This window comes from Manis pentadactyla, chromosome 3 (assembly GCF_030020395.1).
Source record: "Manis pentadactyla isolate mManPen7 chromosome 3, mManPen7.hap1, whole genome shotgun sequence".
Classification (NCBI taxonomy): domain Eukaryota; kingdom Metazoa; phylum Chordata; class Mammalia; order Pholidota; family Manidae; genus Manis; species Manis pentadactyla.
In genome coordinates, this window is record NC_080021.1 from 171,719,055 (window position 1) to 171,739,667 (window position 20,613).

At 39.2% G+C, this 20,613-nt stretch overlaps 1 protein-coding gene across 5 annotated transcripts in view; it reads left to right on the forward strand.

The window, feature by feature from the left end:
- Positions 1 to 20,613, forward strand: part of ADAMTSL1 (ADAMTS like 1) — an 859,402-nt gene that overhangs the window by 598,945 nt on the left and 239,844 nt on the right. For 4 of the 5 annotated variants that reach the window (XM_036888135.2, XM_036888127.2, XM_057498726.1 and 1 more), the window contains one exon: positions 18,134 to 18,260. The exons of the other annotated variant lie outside the window; for it this stretch is intronic. In XM_036888135.2, coding sequence (XP_036744030.2) covers positions 18,134 to 18,260 — 127 coding nt within the window. The remainder of the gene's footprint in view (positions 1 to 18,133; positions 18,261 to 20,613) is intronic. 5 annotated transcript variants of the gene reach the window in all.

Genomic DNA, 20,613 nt, shown 5'->3' on the forward strand with positions numbered 1-20,613 from the left:
TCACACTATACCATACTATACTATACTGTACTATACTGTGCAGTGCCATACTATACTATTCTAGACCATACTGCACTATATTATACTATACCCTATGATACCATACTATAATATAGTATGCCTTACTGCACTATACTGTGCTGTACTGTACTATATTATACTGTGCTGTGTCATACCCTCCTGTACTGACCTGTACTACAGTGTACCATACAGTACTATACCATACTATACTGTAGTGTACTCTGCTATACTGGCTACACTGTGTTATACTGTACTATACTAACTGTACTTGCTATACTGTACTGTTATATGTACTATACTGTGCTGTATTATGCTATATTATATGGTCCTATATGTTCCATCTGTATGTTAATTATTTGTTTCAGTTGCTTTTCTACTTCCTATTGTAAAGATTTTTATTGTAGTTAATATGTATAACATAAAATTTATCATTTTACACATTTTTAGGGATACAGTTAACTGGCATTAAGTATATACACTGTTTTGTAACCATCACCATTATCCATCTCTGGAACTGTTTCATCTTCCCAAACTGAAACTCCATGCCGGTTAAGCAGTAAGTCCCCATCTCCCCCCATCTCAGCCCCTGGTTGCTCTCTTTCTGCTTTCTGTCTCTATGAATTTGACTATTTTGGTACCTCATGTAATTGAAATCTTTTGGCGTCTTGTTTATTTTACTTAACATAATGTCTTCAGGGTTCATCCCTGATGTATCATGTCAGAGTTTATTCTTTTTTATTTATCGCCGTGAGGGGCCTCAGAGCTGCGCTGCCTCCCAGAGGGTTAGAGCACCCAGAGTTCCCCGGGATTTCCAGCTGGTGGGCTGAGTGTGCCGGAATGCTTCCGTCCAGCTGTGAGGTCCCTGTCCCTTTAAGACTTTCAAAAAGCACTCGCTTTTCTTTTGTTCCAGGGGCGCCGGCTGCGGGACCCACTCACAGATTTTACTGTTCTGTTTCCCTAATATCCAGCACATCACGCACTGTGTGTCTGCGCTCCCAGTGCGAATAACTAGGGCTGGGTATTTTGAGTTTATTCTTTTTTGTAGCTTGACTAATATTCCATTACATGAACTATTAGAGATAAACTGAGGCATATTAAAAATTTTAAGCACTTATCAATTAGAATGCAGAAGCATTAAACTGGACATGGTTAGGAGTGCTCTGACCTCAAGAACTGAGGGAAAGACTTATTTAAAGATAAAGTGCAGAAGCAAAGGAAGTAAATGATTTGATTGGCTAGAACTTAAAGCCTAGTTGGCTGGCTGTGACTGGTTGTCCTTAGCATTTTGATTTTGCCAACTTGAGGCAATTACAGGCTTAGATTTTGGATTGCTTAAAGAGGCCACCTTGGCATTAGAGCCACATCAGTGTAACAGCCTCCTTGTTTGATGAATTTAACAGTATAGACCACATTTTGTTATATGCTCATTTTGCAGTGGGATTAGAACTTGGTTCTATGTTGATGGGCACGGGGTGACTCCACCTTTTGCCTATTGTGAGTAATACCTCTATGAACATGGGCCTGCAAATACCTGTTCAAGTCCTTGCTTTCAATTCTTTTAGGTGTTTACCCAAAACTGGAGTTGCTGGATCATGTGGTAATTCTATGTTTAAATTTTTGAGGAATCTCCATGCTGCTTTCCCCAGCAGTTGCACCAGCTCGGCCTCCCACTCTTACACCCATACCTCTAGCTTAGAAAGCTCTCTAAAGCATGGCTGTGACTTTTTCACTCCTCTGTCCTTTAACAGCTAGTACAATGCTATACCCATAAAGGATGTTGAGTAAAGGACTTGCTCGTTGTAATGGAGATCAAGACGCTGAAACTTGCTCAGCTTCTCTACGCAATTTACAAATGTTTGGGCATGGAATTCCTGTAGCCTGTATTCTACCCTACCTTTTCTTCCTCTGCTGCTCCCAAGCTCAGAGAATGGCTATGAAAATAGTGAGATGCTGTCTGCAGGAGAGAAATAAATGTATAGTTGTGCCTCTTTGCATACCAATGAGGTGTTTCAGAGTGTAGCAGCTGCTGGAAATGTGGGTGTTGATTTATGATAGCAAGTACATGTTTTGGCAGGCTGGGAGTCCACATCTGCAATTTAAATGACTACTTAGAAAATAGAGCCTATTTTCCTTAATATCTAGTTAAGCCCAATGGCTGCTTTATAGTTGAGAAAGCAGTTAGGTCTAAAACCAAGTTCTAATCCCACTGCAAAAGAAGTTAACACTTGTGGGACTATCAGGTAAGTACTTGGTGCAGGAATGGAAGCTTGACAGTATACACATTTTAAAGTAAAGTGTGATTACCTTCAGCAGTGGATTCTGCCTTCACTTTAGGAAATTTGAACAGAAATGTCATGGACTGCTTTTGGTTCAGGCATGGAGACGGAATTGCATCTTCAGGAGTATACGTGGGATGCGAGTTTCTCACATAAATCTTCCCAGCGTCCTTATTTTGTACTTACATCACCACTGCTGCTGTCATCTTGAATATTTTTAGAGCCAATCTTCCTGCTTTTTGGAATTCTCTGAGGTTCCCAAATAAAAACAGCTATGAAAAGACCCTGTTCATATACTTTCTAAATGTTTTTATTTTACCTTTGACAGAAAGGATCAGAGCTGAGTGTAAAGGTGCTCTGATATTGCACCTTTTTGCCTCAAACCTTGGTCCTTGACCTTGGCCTAGCCTGGGTGGGGGAAGCAGAGGCAGGTACTATGTGGGTGGACCTTGTGTTCAAGTCAACACGCTGCCGTAGAACTGACAGTGTGCCATTCTAGGTTTTCTTCTTCCTGACGCTATGTGGGACAAATCAGAAGTTCACACAGAGGTCATCCTCACTGACCATTGGCAGGGTTTGTAAGGTCTCTGCTGCATTAGGCTGTCCAGATGGGAACTGAGTTTGCACTGAGTTCAGTTTGTTTCCATTTTCTTGCTCCTAATGCCTCCCTCTCCTCTGTCATGCCAACTGCTACTGGAAATGTTTTCCCTCTATTTAAGGTAATCACCAACTTACTGCTGAAGCCAAACTACTGACAAGCGGTGGAAATACAGTTGCTGGGCGCTTATTTTCATTTGACTAGAATCTTTCTGGGAAGTTGTTGTTTCCCAAGACATTGCCCTTCTGGAGTCTCTTGTCCTCTTGCGTTTCCTTAGCTGGGTGCTAAGTAACAAACTTGGTGAACATGATTGATACATGGTGGGCTAGGTTTTGAAGAGAATGATACAAACAGCCCTCAAAAATGATTTCTTAAAACAATTTTTTCTCAGAGCTGCTGTATAATATGACACTGCTCTACTCTTTTGAATAGCACACTGTTGACTTAAAAGTCCTCTGGTGTATTAGGCAACCCAGTGTAATAGGAATGATGGATTAGAAAAGGGTTGGGATCCCAATTCTGGCATTTTCTAGGTAGGAAATTTAGGAGGTTGCTTTAGTGTGTCATCTGTGGAGTCACTGAGTTTGTACAGGCTTTGTGAATGCTGCAAAACACTGCTACTACCTCCCCCATAAGTGGGGGTTCCTAAGAACTGTGATTCCTTCCCCTTCAGTACTTAGTTGGTATTGTCTCTTTGTGACATCAGATTTGATAAGGGAGACTCACCATTGCAACAGTTTACAATTCCCAGTGTAATTCCCGCTCTTCAGAGTGAATGTGGCTGACAGTATATATTTCCTATTGTCCTGCCAACTCAGACACAACTGCCCCCCACTAACCACAAAACAGATAGGCTTCGTGGACTGCAGTTGGGAAGACCACACCTCACTGAGACAAGCGACCACTTTAGGGAAATCCATGTGTCTTTCCTCTTGATACTTTTTTTTTTTTTAGAAAGAATTAGAAAACCAAGGTTGAAAATCACCAGAGAACTCAAAGCCCAGCTGTTCTGGGGAGCCCCATTTTCATAAAAATTCTCATGCTCATCCTAGCAAATGCGTTTTCATCTACACTGTGATGTATATCCCAGTGATTTCTTATAGTACACCTGCACCTAGACAAAATAGTTGAACTTTATAAATAGTGGAATTTTAATGTAGAAAAATAGCATGAAGACTAGGTCACAAATAGGCAAAGGATCCATTAGAAATGACAACACTTGGACATCTTAAAATGAATGGCTAAATCATGTTTTTCTAGCAAACATGGTGTTCAACAGACCCAGCCTTGGAGAATTTGGGGACTTTTCTGTTTAGAGTCACATACATATATTAATAGGGACATACTGCTTATTTTTAAAATACAAAACAGTTATCTCAAATTACATGCCTTGTACATAATACATGTGGAAGAAAAGTTACTTGGTTTAGTATATCCAAATTATGCATGATTGTTGCATGAATCACAAAAATTTCTTCTCTTCTTTGCTCGTAGTCTGCCAGGAAGTAATAAGGTGAGGACACTGAAGCAAGTGATTTGGGCTCTTTTAGAGAGATTAGAAGACAGCACATTTATAAGCTTTCTGTGTTAACTTTTATCAGGTAATTTTAGAAAACTGACCAAAAACCATTTATAACTACTATAAAAACTTGAATTTTAAAATATTTCTACATTTAAATGGGAATTTAATTGTGTTCTTGAATTAGACATATGTTGAGTGTTGAATTCTGTCAGATTTGAAATGTAGTTACAGCTGGTTTTAAACTAAGACTATGCTAGGAAAGAATAAGAAATCATTTTTATATATGTGAGTGGGTGGCTAGTGGAATTTTCTTAATCTTTCTGAATGGGAAAAATGTATGTAATCTTTCTCTTTTATTTCAGGAACTTTGAGTGCATTTGTTTTTGTGTAAAATGAAAGAAGCAGCAGTTCATTTTGCCACTGTCAGTATTGCAGTGACTCAGCAGAATATCATTGATCATCTACCCACAGCCTAGAGTTTGGAAGGGCACTTGCACTGAGAGCTGTCATCGGCTTTCTTCCAGCCCTGTCTTGTCACCGCACCCAGCAGCTATCCTTTCATCTGGCTCAGGAAGTGTTTGGTCCATTAAAAATCAGCCAGTTCGCTTTTCTCTTAGGACTGTGTAACTGCAATTTTACTGGTTTACTGCTAATTCTGATTAATAAGCAACCCAAATTCCCAGTTTCTGGAAGGCAACTTAAAAAAGAAAAATTAACTGATTTGTTTTGGGCTCATGCATTCAGATTCAAGCCATCTTCCCCATTAAAACAAAAAGATTTTGGATATTCTCTATTTGAGATGGATTTGCGGAGTACTCACTCTCTTTCATTAAATTCAGCTGTTAATGACAATGCACTGACATAGGTGCAGGCTCCCTGCAGGAAACAGGACCCTAAGTTTCTCCTCCAGCTCCTGAAAATAGATCCTTCCCCAGAATGTCTTTGAGAAATCTGTATTTTGTGTTGACAGATACAGTTAGGGATTGTTACTTGCTTTACACATATTTGAAAGTGACCCTGAATTAACTCTGGATTAGTGGTCTAGAACTGAAGAGCTAAGGACAGATATTTTAAGAATCCTAAGCGTGTCCCTCTCATTTGAGTAGGCTGCAGAGATCATTTGCTACTCCATGGCAATTCCAGGGAGGTGTATTTTTTGTTTTTCATTTCTAACATAATCTTTAAAATATCCTTTAAAAAAAAAAAACTTAAAATAGCTCTTTTAAAGAGTCATCCAGACTTACTGCTATTTCATTGGCTGCTTTAGTAGGGCAGAGGGAAGTTAAAAATTCTCTAGTGAAACTCCATCTGCTCTCCCCCCTAAAGGCCCCTATTTCTTCTCCACAACCGGGGTTGTGATCTTACTTCATATGCGCTGTTGCCCAGTGCAGAGGAACTGAAATGGAACTGGGCTTTTTTTGCAAACATGACCCTGAACCTAGAACTGTGGGACTGGTTTACATGTGCTCTGGTCACCAAGGCACCCTTTATAGCTTGAGACACACTTTCACAAATAGGAGCAAATATACATTATGCATTCCCTCAAAGTAATTAGCACATGTGGTCTGATAATTATGGGATTATAAATTAGAAGGTTTGAAAACAGAATTGTCCCAGAATTTCCAGGATATGTGATCAGAGCTGTTAATATACTAGGCCCTGTACTAGATCTTTTTTATATAAGCTATCACATCAAATCCTTACAACACATATATGAAGTAGACCTGATTATCCTATAACTCACAACAGAACTGAATTTCATACCAAGAGTGTGTGATAGTCTAGTAAGTGGTGCTGATCATCACATCCAAGATGAGTTGTTTGTTCCTCCCACATGTCCTGCTGCCTCTTTCTGGCACAGGGCTACACAGCACTTAGATTCGTGGTGTAAGTAATGCTGTTGCAGAGTGAGAAGTGGCCTAGGAAGTGAATGTGTAGAGAAAATGCTGATGTGGGACACTGTGGTCTGTTTGGTCATAAGTGCAACATTTTCAGAGGGGAAAGAAAATATTTTAAGCAACTCTTCAGACTCAAGGTGGAATTGAGGATCACGTCTTGGCTCTGTTTGTTCTACGACAGTAAAAATATCTTTTTTTTTAAATAAAGGTTCAGTATCCCATCCAAATATTTTGTGATATGACTTATTCCTCTGTGAATAATCTTAGATTAACAACTTCTAGTTTCTCAAGCTGACCTGAAATTTTCTGCCTTGTGCGGGCATAGAGCCATATGGGATATAAATTTATAGTTTATTTTACAGATGATTTTTTTACCTAAATTCCATTTTGATCAATTTGCTGTGGCTTTACCCTGAGATATAAAGAACAGGAGAGAAACCAGTAAAAGGAAAGGAAGTAACTATATTAATTGAGGACATCTTGGACTGACTTTAAGTCAGAATACTAGTAGCACCATCCAGAAGCTCCAAATAAGTATAAAACAGTATGTTTAAAAGTGACTAGGAATTGACCTGAGAACCAGGGGATGGTGGAAGCCCTCCTGACTTGGAGAACTGAGACACTTGAACAGTTATAACAGAAGGAGAACTATTTGGGGAGACAGGTATGTCCCTCTGTACCTTTCATTTCTCTTCATCTCTAGCCTTGGCATACACACACACATCAGCATATTTACTGCTTTTGAAATACTGACCTCAGCATATCCAGACACATAAATGAGAGGTTCACTGCATTCAGAATTTTGCTGAATTATGGCCCATATTTGAAATTTTGAACTCTTTGTACATTTTCAGAACATTTCCCAGTTCTGAGGTATATGAGTGAGTTCTAACCATCATAACAGAATGAACAGACACATTCCAGCAAGATCCATGTTTGTACGAGGGTGGAAGACCAGCTGCTATCCTTTCTTCTCAACAAAGACTCTTGTGTTTGAACAGAAACTGGGTACTGTATGCCCAGCAGCAGAAGGGAGTCTGAGCAGTGATGTCAGAGTATACCTTGATGTCACCACTATTCACAAAGAATTACAGTTAATGCCATGTGAAGTGGGGCCAAATTCAACACTTTCCCTCTTGAGTACTTCACAGTCTAGGAGACAGAAGCAAGGCCAGAGGTCAGGCCTTTGTATAATTTTGTTTCGTATTCTCCAGACACCCTAATTTTGGAAGCAGGGGAGGAAGAAGACAGCCTGTTAAAAAAAATTCCCCTGGCCATGTGTTGAGAATGAATGCTAATGTCTGTATGCCCAAATATCCATACTAGGTTAATTCTTAGGATTTCTGCTAAAGACTACTAGAAAAATAAATTTAACTAAAAAAAATATGCAAAAAAAAATCCAGATGTTTTTAGCAATGAATTTACACAAGAATTTGGCCAAGACCCTGAAATAAATAAGAAAGGAACAAAATTAATCAGAGTAGGAGCACCCTAGAAATTTACTAGAGCTTGGAAAAAAGGGCGTTTATCCAGCCATTAGATGGGTTGGATTCCTGATCTCAAGAAAGGCAGCACTAGAGAAACTCTTTAAAATGTTTGTAATTTAATAAGTTCACTGCTCTATCAGCTGTTTCATATCCCTAACATTGTCATTTCCATTCTCTTTCATTTACTTAATAATATAAGGGAAAGCATCATAAAACCAGTGGCGATCCCCCAGCACCACTAGAACTGCAGGATAAAGAGGCTAATAAGGAGCACAGGAAAATACTGATAGCTCCAATCACAAAAATAGAAATAAACCCCTTAAAAAACAGCACCTGGGTAAATCTCATCCCAATAAAACCTGGTCCTCCTTTAGACTTTAACAGTGGTGGTTGAAGTCCCTACCCTTTGATGGCGTTGGGGGCAGGTAGGTTGGAGAAGGGCCGTGGCTCTGTTCCAGCCAGACAAGCATCCAAAGCACTAATGCTCACACAGCATAGGGGAAGTCAGGCCAGAGTTAAAGGCCCTTTATGAGGAGCCAAGCATCAAGTGCTGGGGAGATTGAGTACAAAGGAGTCTCCAGGTCCAGAGCTGGTGTCTGAGCTAAGGTGTGAAGCCTCTCACTGTACCTGGTGGAAAAAGAGGTCAGAGGGAGAGTCACTCAAAAATAATAAGCATTTGTAAACCAAGAAGTTTTGGAGTAATGGTAAAGAACTAGAGACATAGTAGGCAAAGTGATGAGCGGAAATTAAACTCTTAGATTACAGTGCTATAAAATGATGCATCCGTAGAGATCTTCTCCTTTTGACAGAGAGCTCTTTATTGGTCTTTGGAACTAATGGCAGAGTGTTTAAGTGGTGGAAGCCATTATTAAGTTCTGGGATAAGGAGGAAAATTCTTCAAAACCATAATATATCCCTGTCCCCTGTGGCCCTGCTTGTATGTGGAATTCATCCATTAATTCAAAAAAATTTTATTAGTTACTTGTGATTATTAGACAACTATGGCCTTACAGTGTTACATTGTAGTAGGAGATAGAAAATAAACAATAAACTTAATAAATAAAATAAAACTATATAATACTGTGAAATACATGCCATAGAATCAAAAGAAAACATGGGACAGGGTTGAGAACTTGGGTCTGGGAAGGAATGCAGTTGTTAAGTGTTTTGTCAAAGTAGGCTTTGCTGAGACGGTGAAAGTTCCCAGCACAAGCATAAAGGAGGCAAGAAAGCTGCTGTAGAGGTGCCTGGGGAAGAAGGTTCTGTCACAGGCAACCACCAGTGCCATCCTACGAAGAGACAGTACTTGGTTTGTTTGAAGAACAAAAGTAGAGTGAGCCAGAGGCAGATGAGGTCACAGAAGTAACTCGGTTGGATGATAGAGGACCTTATGGACCATTGAAAGGACCTGTGAATCAAAAGGACATTGAGTAATCCTACTAGGGATTGGTAAACCCAGAGGAGAGACCAGCATGTATTGGGAGGTTACCTTCAGAAAATCTTTTTCTGGAGAAAAGGGCATTAGTGCCCTCACATAATTTTCTTTCCACATTGTGGTGTATTACAGTGCAGGAGAGCTGTGCTTCATCCTCTTAGCCCAGTGACTGCAGGTGTTTACCAGTATTTCCCTGTGGCATGTGTTGTGTGCCTGTTGAACCAAAGCAACTCATTTTTGCTTAAATCAACTTAACTGCTCCCTCAAGAAAGAAATCCTGCCCATTGAAGTTACACTTTCAAAGTTATTGAATGCAAAAACCCTACCTTTTTCTGGTGTTCAATCTTAGTACTAAGAGCTGTAGGTTGGTGTTGCTTTTGGCAACAAAGTATAGCTGACAGAAACATCTTTGTGCTTCCTGGCCTTTCACGGCCTTTCTAACTCCAAGAGGGACACAATACATCATAGAAGAGAGGGATCACTGGTCAGTGACATAGTGCTGTTCAGTGTGGACTTCACCTCTGGTGACACCAATGCCTAGTAATGTCGTCTTGGCCAAGTTGTCCAGCCTTTCTGAGTCTCAGTATTATTTTTGTAAAATAGACATAATTTTAGCTAATTTTTAGGGATATTAGAAGAATTAAGTGATTTTAACTAGACATATTGTGGTCATTTCACAATGTATACAAATATTGAATCATTATTACATTGTATACTAATTGTATATAACTACATCATATATAACTAATATAATGTTAGATGTCAATTATATCTCGATTAAAAAAAGAATTAGGTGAGAAGATATATATTGTACCTAACTATAACAAGTGTTTGGCAAACACCAGTTTACTTTCCGTTCTTTAGGTGGCTTTCCCTTCTGTCTTTCTCCTTCCCCAGACCCCTATTGACCTTAGTGATCTTGCTCCTTTCTGTTCTCACCTATTTTGAGGAAATGATCTGATTAAACCCGTTCACCCTAGATTAGGACCATACCTACTCCTTACGTGTATTCCCACAGCACCTTAATGGCCAGCAGCATGCCTTAGGCGCACTTGATTTGGTTTAATTTAAGTATAATCAGCAACTTCATGTGTTACTCCTCCCAAGGGTATTTGAACAACAAACAAAGGACTATACCAAAGGTTCCCAACTTTCTACCACAAAGGGGTCCTTTATTATTTTTTCCTATGGGCCTTGCGTTTTGGAAGTTTCCGTCTACTCAAAACACTGCATGTATTAAGTAATCATTTGTTTTCCTGTTTTATGACTTAAAGACCTGAATACATTAAAAAAATAAATGCAATAAAGTCAGGATTCAGATGATTTGTATAATGAGATGGTTTGAGTTTTGTGGTTTTATTGCAGGTAAATATATTTCCATTAGCCTTTTGGAAATACTGCACATAGCTCATGGGCCACTATTAGCACCTTTGCGAATAACCAGTGGTCCTGTTCTCCTAATGGAGAGATGGGAAACATAAGGTTAGGTGGGAATGGTACCTTCCCATTTACTTCCTATGTGTTTCCAAGTCACACAGTGCAGATGAAGCTGTCCATCCCTGTGCATAGTCTTGTTCTGGTGGTAGTGATCTTGATAAGATTATTCAGCCTTGTTATCACCATTCACCAGTGCCATAAAAATTGTATATGTCTTTCCATGGTTCATAGGCATTATAACCTATAGTCAGAAATCTCAAATTGGAATGTTGTTTTTGTTAATTACCGGCTATGTTATCTTGGAGAAGTTGTTTATCATCTCTGAACCCCAGTGTTATAATTTGTACTTGAAATCATTCGAACTCTAAGAGAATGTTAATCTTAAAAGAAATATTTGTGGAGAATTATCTAAAAGATAGTTCACTTCTCTGATGCTGAAATAGTAAATTGGCTTCATCCCCTCAAGTGATAGCCATCATCTATCAGATCTGGCTTCTAGAGCACAGTGTCATAGAGGATCTGGGGCCGCATAAAATCTCAGTGGAAAGGACTACAGCTGATTAAGCAATGTCTGCAGTGGGACCTGGCAGGAAAAGTAGCTGTACATGTGCCATATTTTTGCTAGTCCAGCCCTAAGAGTAAGCCTGACCATTACAATGCTTTGTACCTGGATGATTTGTTTGGGCTTCTTAAAATTTGCCCTTACCAAATGTTCCCTGACCATTAGGGTTCATCAAAGGTTATGGAAGAGCCAGTTCTTCAAAATTTCTTGTACTTATTTGCTCACATATTAGCAAGACATTGTTACATGGTATTGTCTTTCAAAAAACTCATGGCAGATATATATCTAGGATTTCTGTACTTTGAGTAATTATGGTTTTCCTAAACCAGTTTGTCATTCATTCATTACATAAATATTTGTTGAACATCTACTACAAGGAACACATTGTCCTATACATTTCCTAAAAGACCAGTCAATGTTGTGACCCTGGTAATTGTGCACGGTTTCCTCTTTTCTAGGAAGCTCACATCCAGATATGTGACCACCATCTGGCAAATGTATAGGACTTCACAGCATACATTCTGTACATTTGTCTCACTTCTGGCTTTCACTTATCTTTCTTACCCTTCTTTTCTCTTTACCCCATCTACCCATTTTTTTTATTTTGGTGTCAGTATGTATATGTTACAAATATTTTTATAAAAAGTTAAAGCATAAACCAATCAATATCTAAGTCTTCTGACGATAAGGTTGGAGATATACTATCTTTCCTTTTAACATAAATAATAAATGAGTTATAATGTGTGTAAGGGCACATTCTTCCCCATAAAGTTCTATCTGAATTAAATAATTATAAATAAGAGCAGCTGTGAGCAGATTTGCAGAGTATAGTTTTCCATATTTGTCTTTCCCTGTGCTGAAAATAAAGGGATTTAAAAGTTTCTTACTTCATGGTATTGGATCAAGAAAAGCTTGACATCACTGGCTCAGTATTTGATGCTAGAAATTGAGATCCGTATGGGAAACCATTTGAAATGTGGCCAGTGTGAACCCATCTAAACATGTCAGTCTGGGGCTGGTATCTGCTTATAGACTGTGTTTATTTACATTCTCCAAATTATTCACATGGTGGTAATATTTCTCCTGTGGCTCCTAGAGAAGACATTTTTAAATATATATTTCAGTCATGTGTTCTGTCCATTCACTTGCTATCAGCTCTGTAAAGTGAAGGAAGAAACTTCTATCAGCACATACTATAGCCCTAGTGCCGAAATCTGCATGATGTGCTCAAAGCCTATGAGCCAACTTGTTTGGATATTGTCATCCTAGTTTTTTTGTTTAGGGAGGGTTTCCCCCTCTCTTTAGTCCTGAAGGCAAATGAAGTAAAAGCACAGTGTTAAGTGTGTATATTTTATTCAAAAATAGGACAGAGGACTGCATGTCTGTATTCATACATTCATACATTCAAGATAGAAAGGCAAAAGTTGATGACCCGCTAATGGTGTTTAAACAACAAAACATCTCAGGGCTTTTCACCTTTTATGTCACCTGAGATAAAAGTTTTGTTTCAAAAAAGACAACCCCGTGCAATCATTTTTGGATGAGGAGACTAGATGCCTAGATTGAGCCGACACCTGGTAGCAGAACACTAATAAGCTGCAGTGGGCAAAATATTCAGTTAGTGTTCCACCCTTTATTAAAAAATTCCATGTAGTTGCCAAAGCTATGAGTGGTCATTATCTCACTTTAATGTTTTATCCAGAATGGGGTGTGTCTGGGAAGTCAGTGACCTAAACATAGCCTTCCATGACATTTCACTAATAATGAATGTAGGTGCACTCAGGAAAGAGTCTCTTAAAAGTACTAGCCTGGTACAGTAATTCTTGTTCATGCATCAGGGCAGACGATTAGGTTTGGCATCTAGTTCTCATTATGGTCTGTCTAAACAGACTTCTCTGTGTACACAGATACAAACTAGCACACATAAACATGCACACTCATATGCACATTTTTGTATACATGTGTGTCATCAGTGACTGCAGTCTGAGGTTACCTATCTGTAACCTATAATAGAATTATTAGCAAACCATTATGATTGTTTTCTGTTTCATTGATTCACCAGCATTTGCTGTGCATGTCAAATGTCAAATACTGTGCCACACAACAGAAATACAAAGATTCATAAAGCCTGGGCTCTCAAAAAGCCTGTTATCCAGTGTGGAAACAGACATGTTAATAGATTAAACTCAATGTTAGTTATACAAGTCTTTGAATTTGGTGTATATAAAAGAAATCTCCAAGTGATAGTGGTTTCAGCACATAAAGGATTTACTCTCATACAAGAAAGAAGTCAAGATGTAATTAATCCAGATGGGGTTCCAGAACCAGGCTCTTTCTGTCTTTCTGCTCTGGCATATTTAGAGCAAGGCTTGTTATCTCACAACTGTGTCATTTTTCAAGGTAGCAAGTGAAGCTAACAGGAAAGAAGGAAGGCAGAAGGCAGAATGAACCTTTCCCAGCTAAGGCAGCTTATTCCTTAAAGTAGCCTTCCAGAAGTCCCCCGCACCACTTCCACTTTAATCCACTGATCACAACTTGGTCACAGAGCCAGTGAGACATATGCTCTTTTAACTACTTCAAATAAAATTGGAGTTCTGTTACTGAGAAAATGAGGAAAGATGGATATTGGGTGGTAACCAGTCATCTCTGCCACATGGAATTATGAACAAATAGTTGAGGAAGCATAAAACAATAAAGCCATTAACGGTGCAATCTAGAAAAGACCTTTTTGAGAAGAAGACTCTTAATTTGTGATTTGAAGGATGAATAGGAGTTTGCCAAATTAAGATTAGGAAAGAATACTCCAGGCAGAAGTAATAGCACATGCAAAGACACAGGGGCGTCTGCCATTATATCTGCCAGTTAAACCCACTTCTGTATCCCTCTTTATTTTTTCTGTTATTAATGGTAACTCTTAAAGTAATAGTTTAACTAATTTTCAATTAATCTAACAGTGTCAAGCTCAACATATTGAGATATGTCAACAATGATTTTCCTGATACAACTGCCAACAATTTTCCTCTTGGATCAAAATAAGAACATTTTATCTGATGATAAAGTATTTCACATTTTAAAAATAAGTGAGTTAGAATATTTTGGCATCTTAATAAGGAATTGATTCAGTGGGGGAAGAAACAGTTTTGTCAGGAAGATGTTTGTCTTTTTGATTCCCAAGTTAAGCAAAGCCCAGTTAGAACAGACTTGGTTTCTATCCTGGGGTCCATGTACCCACAATGAGCGCTAAGTTGGTGGTCTGATCAAGTTAGCCTTAGATTATTTAGTCACCCTCTATTTAGTTATTCCTTATATGACTGTTAACTTTGAATCTGTGTAGTTGGATTGTTCTTTCCTTAAAACAGTTTTGGAGCCATAGAAATCTTTAGGATTAGAGGGAGATTGTCTTGATTATCTCCTTTCGAACTCCTTTAGAGATATCAGAGCCCATTAAAAATTTTTCAGAGAAAGTTAAATACTTTCAGAAACCTGAAGTTTCTTTAATTTAAGGAGTACACTCATTAGGTTTAAGACAACTGAGAGTGTAAATTCCCGTACCTCCTGCCCACCATCTTTCTACATTTTTTAGTATCTTGTAAGATTAAGGTCATCTCTTTCTAACCCCATACAACAACAGTAGAGTTGATGATTCTTTGAATACTGCCTAAATGAAGATTGCCATTTTCTCAAAGCATTCAACCCTACTAAGGTAATCAGATGGGTTTGTTGTCCGGCAGTTGTGTAGGTACAGAAGGAATTCATTAACGTGAGAGTAGTAGCGAACGGCAGCAGCCATGCAGGCTGTAGAGAGCAAGGAAGAACAGAGGGAGGCAAGGGAAGCTCATTGAACTCCTGCTCGGCATGGGGCAGATCCCTCGCCAACTCCTGAAGCCAGGGTCACCTGGTGTCCAGTGTCCACTTGAATCTGCACAGCGTGGGAACTGAGTCCCTACCACCCAAGGATTTGGGGGAGCCGCAGAGCACTGGATGGAGTGAGATTATGTTCTGAGAGTTTCCCAAAGGCAAAGAAGGGAGATTTTCAGGCAGGCTACTAAAGAGCATGATCATACAGCTGCAGCCCTGTCTGAATCACCCAGGCAATGGGAACTTGCAAGCCCAAATCAGAGATCTCAGTAGCCCTTCTCTACTTGTCTAAAATAGAACAGAGAGAGTAAAGACTAGGGCTTAAGTCTAGAAAATTGAATGAGGTAGTGAAGCAACAAAGATGCCTACCACTGGGAAAAGGGGGGCTCTTATTAACCTCCTGAGAGGCTTAGAAATATAAAGAGATAAAATGCAGTAAGTTGAACATCAAGAAGGCTTTATTTAAAGCAAAGTACACACTCAAAGAAAGGGGAGTGTGGGTAGCCTCAGAGAGGACTCACACTTAAATCTTAGGATTTGTATCTTTTAAGGATTTAAAGAATGGGGCAAAAGGCCAGGGAGCCATAGGCTTCATATATGGTCTCATGTCTTTTTCCAGTGAGAGGCATTATGTCACTATCCATAGTCAGTTCTAGATACTCTGTAAGATAAACTTAACACAAGGAATTTCTTGATCCTGTTCTTCTCCAAGATAGCGGTTACCCTCAAGCAGTAGAAACATAATTTAGGACTGCTCACCCTTCCTTAAAATAGGGTCGGTTGTTGGCTAATTACCATAAGTATGTTAGGAATCTTACCACCTAACTCCCTGGTTTTTAAAATGGAACCAGCCTTAAGATAGAGTCCCTCCTATTGTTACTATACTATTTATATCTCAGCATTTTTCATCACGGACAGGATATTAATCATAATGCTTGTCCCATGTCTTTGCTCTATCTCAGTTTAGTTTTTTGATACTTTGGGAGTTGGTTTTTTGTTTTTGCTTTTGTGTTTTTGCCAACTTTGTTTTTTGATTACTTTCTAATTAGTATCTAGGCATGACTAAACTACGAGGTAAATCTCTCAGCAACCTCCTCTTTGTCTAGTTAATTCTGACTCCTCATCCATATCTTGGCTCGAAAGACTCTTCCCCAGGAAAGTCCTCTCTGCCCTCTCTAACCAGATCAAATTCTCCATATTTTATGTTTTCATAAAATGATTATCATTTTACATTTCTTAGGTATGATGACTTGAATAATATGTGCCTCCACCACTAGATTCTAAGTCCCATGAGGCTGGGCCCTTATGAGTTTAAACTTACCATTAAATTTTGCTCCTAGCATAGCACCTTGCCCCTAGAAAATCTTGATCATTGTTGGCTAAATAATTAAATGATTTTTTTAAAGTTACTTCTGCTTAAAATACGAGTAAATGCAGAGTTGTTCAGCTCATGTGTGGGTTCATCCACAGATAAGAATTTTGAAAATAACTTTCCTGCAGTTCCATGGAGACAAATCGAAGTGTTAGGCCAGCATGTACTGAAGTGACCTCACTGCTGCCTCTGAGCCTGTTGAGGAAAACTGCAGCCTGCCACAGTGAACCCCTAGGGGTGGAAGCAACCCACCTTTGTTCTCCACTTAAGAGCTGGGCATTATGTTATTCTGATATCTTTGCATTTCAAAAAACGTGCAATTGTTGAAGGAGTTTTTACTTTGTCATCTGTTTTAAAAGATGCCTGTGTGCTCTTAATGAAAATATACACATTACCACAATTAAAAATACAGCACATACATAACACAATGCTAAATAGTTATATTTTTCCAAAACTTTGCCCACACATGTGTTGGCAATTATTAATTAAAGGTACAAAAAGGAAAAGAAGCCTCAAAGAAAGTTCATATTAACAACTGGATTTTGGAAACAGAACAAATTGTGGGGACTTTGTCAAGATAAGCCCCTTCAAATGTCATGACAGTTCTCATTTTACTTTGTCAAAGACAGCAGTTGAAGCCATTTGGGAGTAGATTAAGTCTTTTCATATTAGGCCTAACTAGAACTCAGAGGTACAGCCTGCTAGAGCTTGGATTCAAATTTTTTTAACTTGAACATTGAGAAGTAAAAAGTACAAATAGGGATCTGATAAAGGCTTGTGATTTTGTTAAGCCTGTTTGGATAAGCATAAATATTTTGTTAGACGTATTTAGAACTCAGCTTATTATCTATGTGACCTTAGCAAGATTCATGGCCTCAGCTATAAAATGGGGGTATCTTCTGTAATTGTTTTGAGAATTAACTAGATATTTGTATTATGCCTGGTACAGGACAGGGCCAGGCAAATAGCAGGGTCTCAGTGTTGTTTTATCTCTGCTGCCTTCCAAGTCAACCCTTTGCTCCCTCCACACACACAAATGCTAACCTTGTTACTGTTGGCTGATTCTGTGATTCTGTTTCTCTTTACTTAGCTGAAGTGCTAGCTAGAAAAGAGCTATTTTCATTATTCAGCAAATACTTGTCAAGGGCCTACGCTTGCCAAGCACTGTTCTAGTTGCTGGGAATACATCAGTGCACCCAACATACAAAATTCCTTCCCTTATTCTGCTTACAGTCTAAGGAACATATGGAACATGAAAAGTGTCCATAAAATCTTTCCTGTTACAACTACCTTATGATTGCATTTTTTATGATTTGAATGAATCATAATTATTGACAGTGGAAATTCCTTTTGAATTAAGGTTCTATACTATCAGCAGTTCAGAATCTCCCTCTTTCCCTCACCTTCTCCCCATGCCTGCCTCTTCCTTCTCTCTCTCTCACCCATCCTTCTGTTTATATATTTGAACTGTAAGAACATTTTTACCTATGCTACATTTTTTTCTTCCTTAGCTTGCTTCAAACTCCAACTGAATTCAGTCCCCTCCATGGAAACCATGTTTTATACCTCCTCAAGGATGAAAGGAGGGTCATTTGGGGGTAATCAGTCTCACAGTGGATCCCTCTGGCAGGCACCTGGTTGAATTACACATCTCTCTTTCCTGTTAGATTGTTGGCTGCGATCACCAGCTGGGAAGCACCGTCAAGGAAGATAACTGTGGTGTCTGCAGCGGAGATGGGTCCACCTGCAGGCTGGTCCGAGGGCTGTATAAGTCCCAGCTCTCTGCAACCAAATGTAAGACTCTACAGAGATGGGCCAGTCTTTGGGTTTGCTGGCTGGCTCACCTCCTCTTGCTTAGCTCTGGCTCTCTCAGCAGCTGGGGAATAACAACTCCAGCAAAATGAAGACACATCTGAAAATATGTGGGAAGTTTCATATTCTTGCTTTGTGGGTTAGTTTAGGTAGAACAAGTCAGGTCACCCATGGCAACCCCAAAAAAGAGACCTTTCCTTTTGAGGCAAAGCACAAGTGATCCAGACATGGATCTAGGTATGGTCTATTTGTAAACATAGACATGCAGTTTGCTGGCTAACATGAAGACAGACTGCATCACTGCCTCTGATGTGCCTGGTGGAATATAGCAGGGAGGGTGGGAAGATCAGAACAGTCACTCCTGCCACTGTGAAATCACCTTGTCCTAATTTATACAGTGACCTTTGATCAGTACCGATCACAGTTTCTTTTAGAATTAATAGTAAGCAATGCTTATGTAAAGCCATTTATTGACTTTTGTGTCCTAATCTCTCTATACCAGCACAACAAATAGGTGCTCACTAAACATATATGTGCTGGGAACTTTACATCATCATCTTATTTATCTTTATAAATATGTATATGTAAAATATAAATATATAACATATAAAATATTAAAAGGTACTGTTCATCCCCATGTTACAAATGAGATAACCAAGGCCTAAACAGATTACACAACTTGCCCAGAAAGTCATACAACCATATAGTAGTAGGGCCAGTCCAGAGCCTGATTCCAGAGCCTAAACACTTACTCGTTCTTCTGGACAGTCCCATAACCTTGCTGACTGTTGCCATAGGACATTTGTAAAGCAATTGGATGGATCAAAGCAAGGAACCATAGACGTCTGCCCAGCTGGGTCCTACTGGGGTGGATGGTTTAAGTTCTTAGGATACTCAGGCCAACAACAGAGTCACATAGCAATCCAGATCATTTTCCGGTACACTGTCCTCTGTAACAGCCACCGTTCTAGGTACTGAGAAAGATACAGATAGAAATGAGACAGACTTGTACTCAAGGACATGCATTATTTTTTTAGAATAATTTGACCTTGCTTGGTATATTGTCTCCAGATTTTGCTATTATCCAAAATCCTTCAATAGATCTTTGATTGAGTATCTCTTTGCCAATGTCTTCCCTCACATGGGAAATGAGAATGAATATGTTTACTGAATGTTGTTCTGTTCTCTTGTTGACTAGCTGAAGGAAAACAACTGACATACGGGGGGCTGTGGCTTTAAACAGACATGTAGGTCAAGAGAAAGGCAGTGTGCAAAAGATCTGTTCGAAGTAGTCAGGAAAAGGCAGCTTACCGAAAGGACTAGACGCTAGGGAAGCAGAGGGGGCAGGGAGAAAGACTAGGGACTTTTAAACACATGAAACATTGGAGAGGCCATCTTAGGGAACTCTCCACATTCTGACACCCCTGTAAGCCATGAAAAATGGGATTCTGAATAAAAGAAATGACTCTGGAAGAAAGAATGAAGAATGAGAAAAGTTAGACATTGACAGAGTACATTCAGGTGAGGGTTTTTTTTCTTTTCATCTATTGGTAGCTTCTTCTATATGATGAAAAATTAGAGAATTTAGAAGATGGGGACCAGAGAAGGATAAAGGCATAATTCTTTTGTAAATCCCTGAAATCATAATGAGATATTTGGAAAGAAAAGTTTGGACTTAAAAGGTCACATTTATAGAATTCTGTAGGGAACAATAGAAGAGCTAAAGTCTTTCTAATATTTGTATCATAAAATCAAACCAGAGCCTATTATCTAGGAATCTAGGTGTTTCTGTTAGGCACACAGAGATGGCATGCATTTGGGCAGTAACTGCTGTGTGGCACGTGCTGAGGTGTTCACTGTGAATCCTCCATTATCTGCACCCCTGTCCCCACTCTTTCCGCTCTCATAGAGGAGCCTGGACACTGTATGGACAGATATTCCTCCTCCCTCCTGTTAGGAGGTGATCAGGGACCTTTGGGGCCTGAATCCCTGGAACACTAGTGGAGAAACTCTAAAGGAACAAACCAAAGCAAACTGAGAGCCATAAGTCATCTCCAGGCCTGCACATAGATACCTCAATGAAAAATATCTCTCTTTACAACCAAGAGTAGGTAAATTATATAAGACACAACCTGATGATTATCTATAACAACCAAATGCAATTGATTCATTTACTTTAGCACTGACAATGCCTCATGACAAAATGATTTATCAATAAAGCCCAGCATATGCATGCACCTCGCCACAATTTATAGCAGATGCTGAACAAACTGCCTCATTTATGTTTTCTCCACCCCAGAAGAGCCTTCCACTCTGTGCTTACAGACTGTGAGGT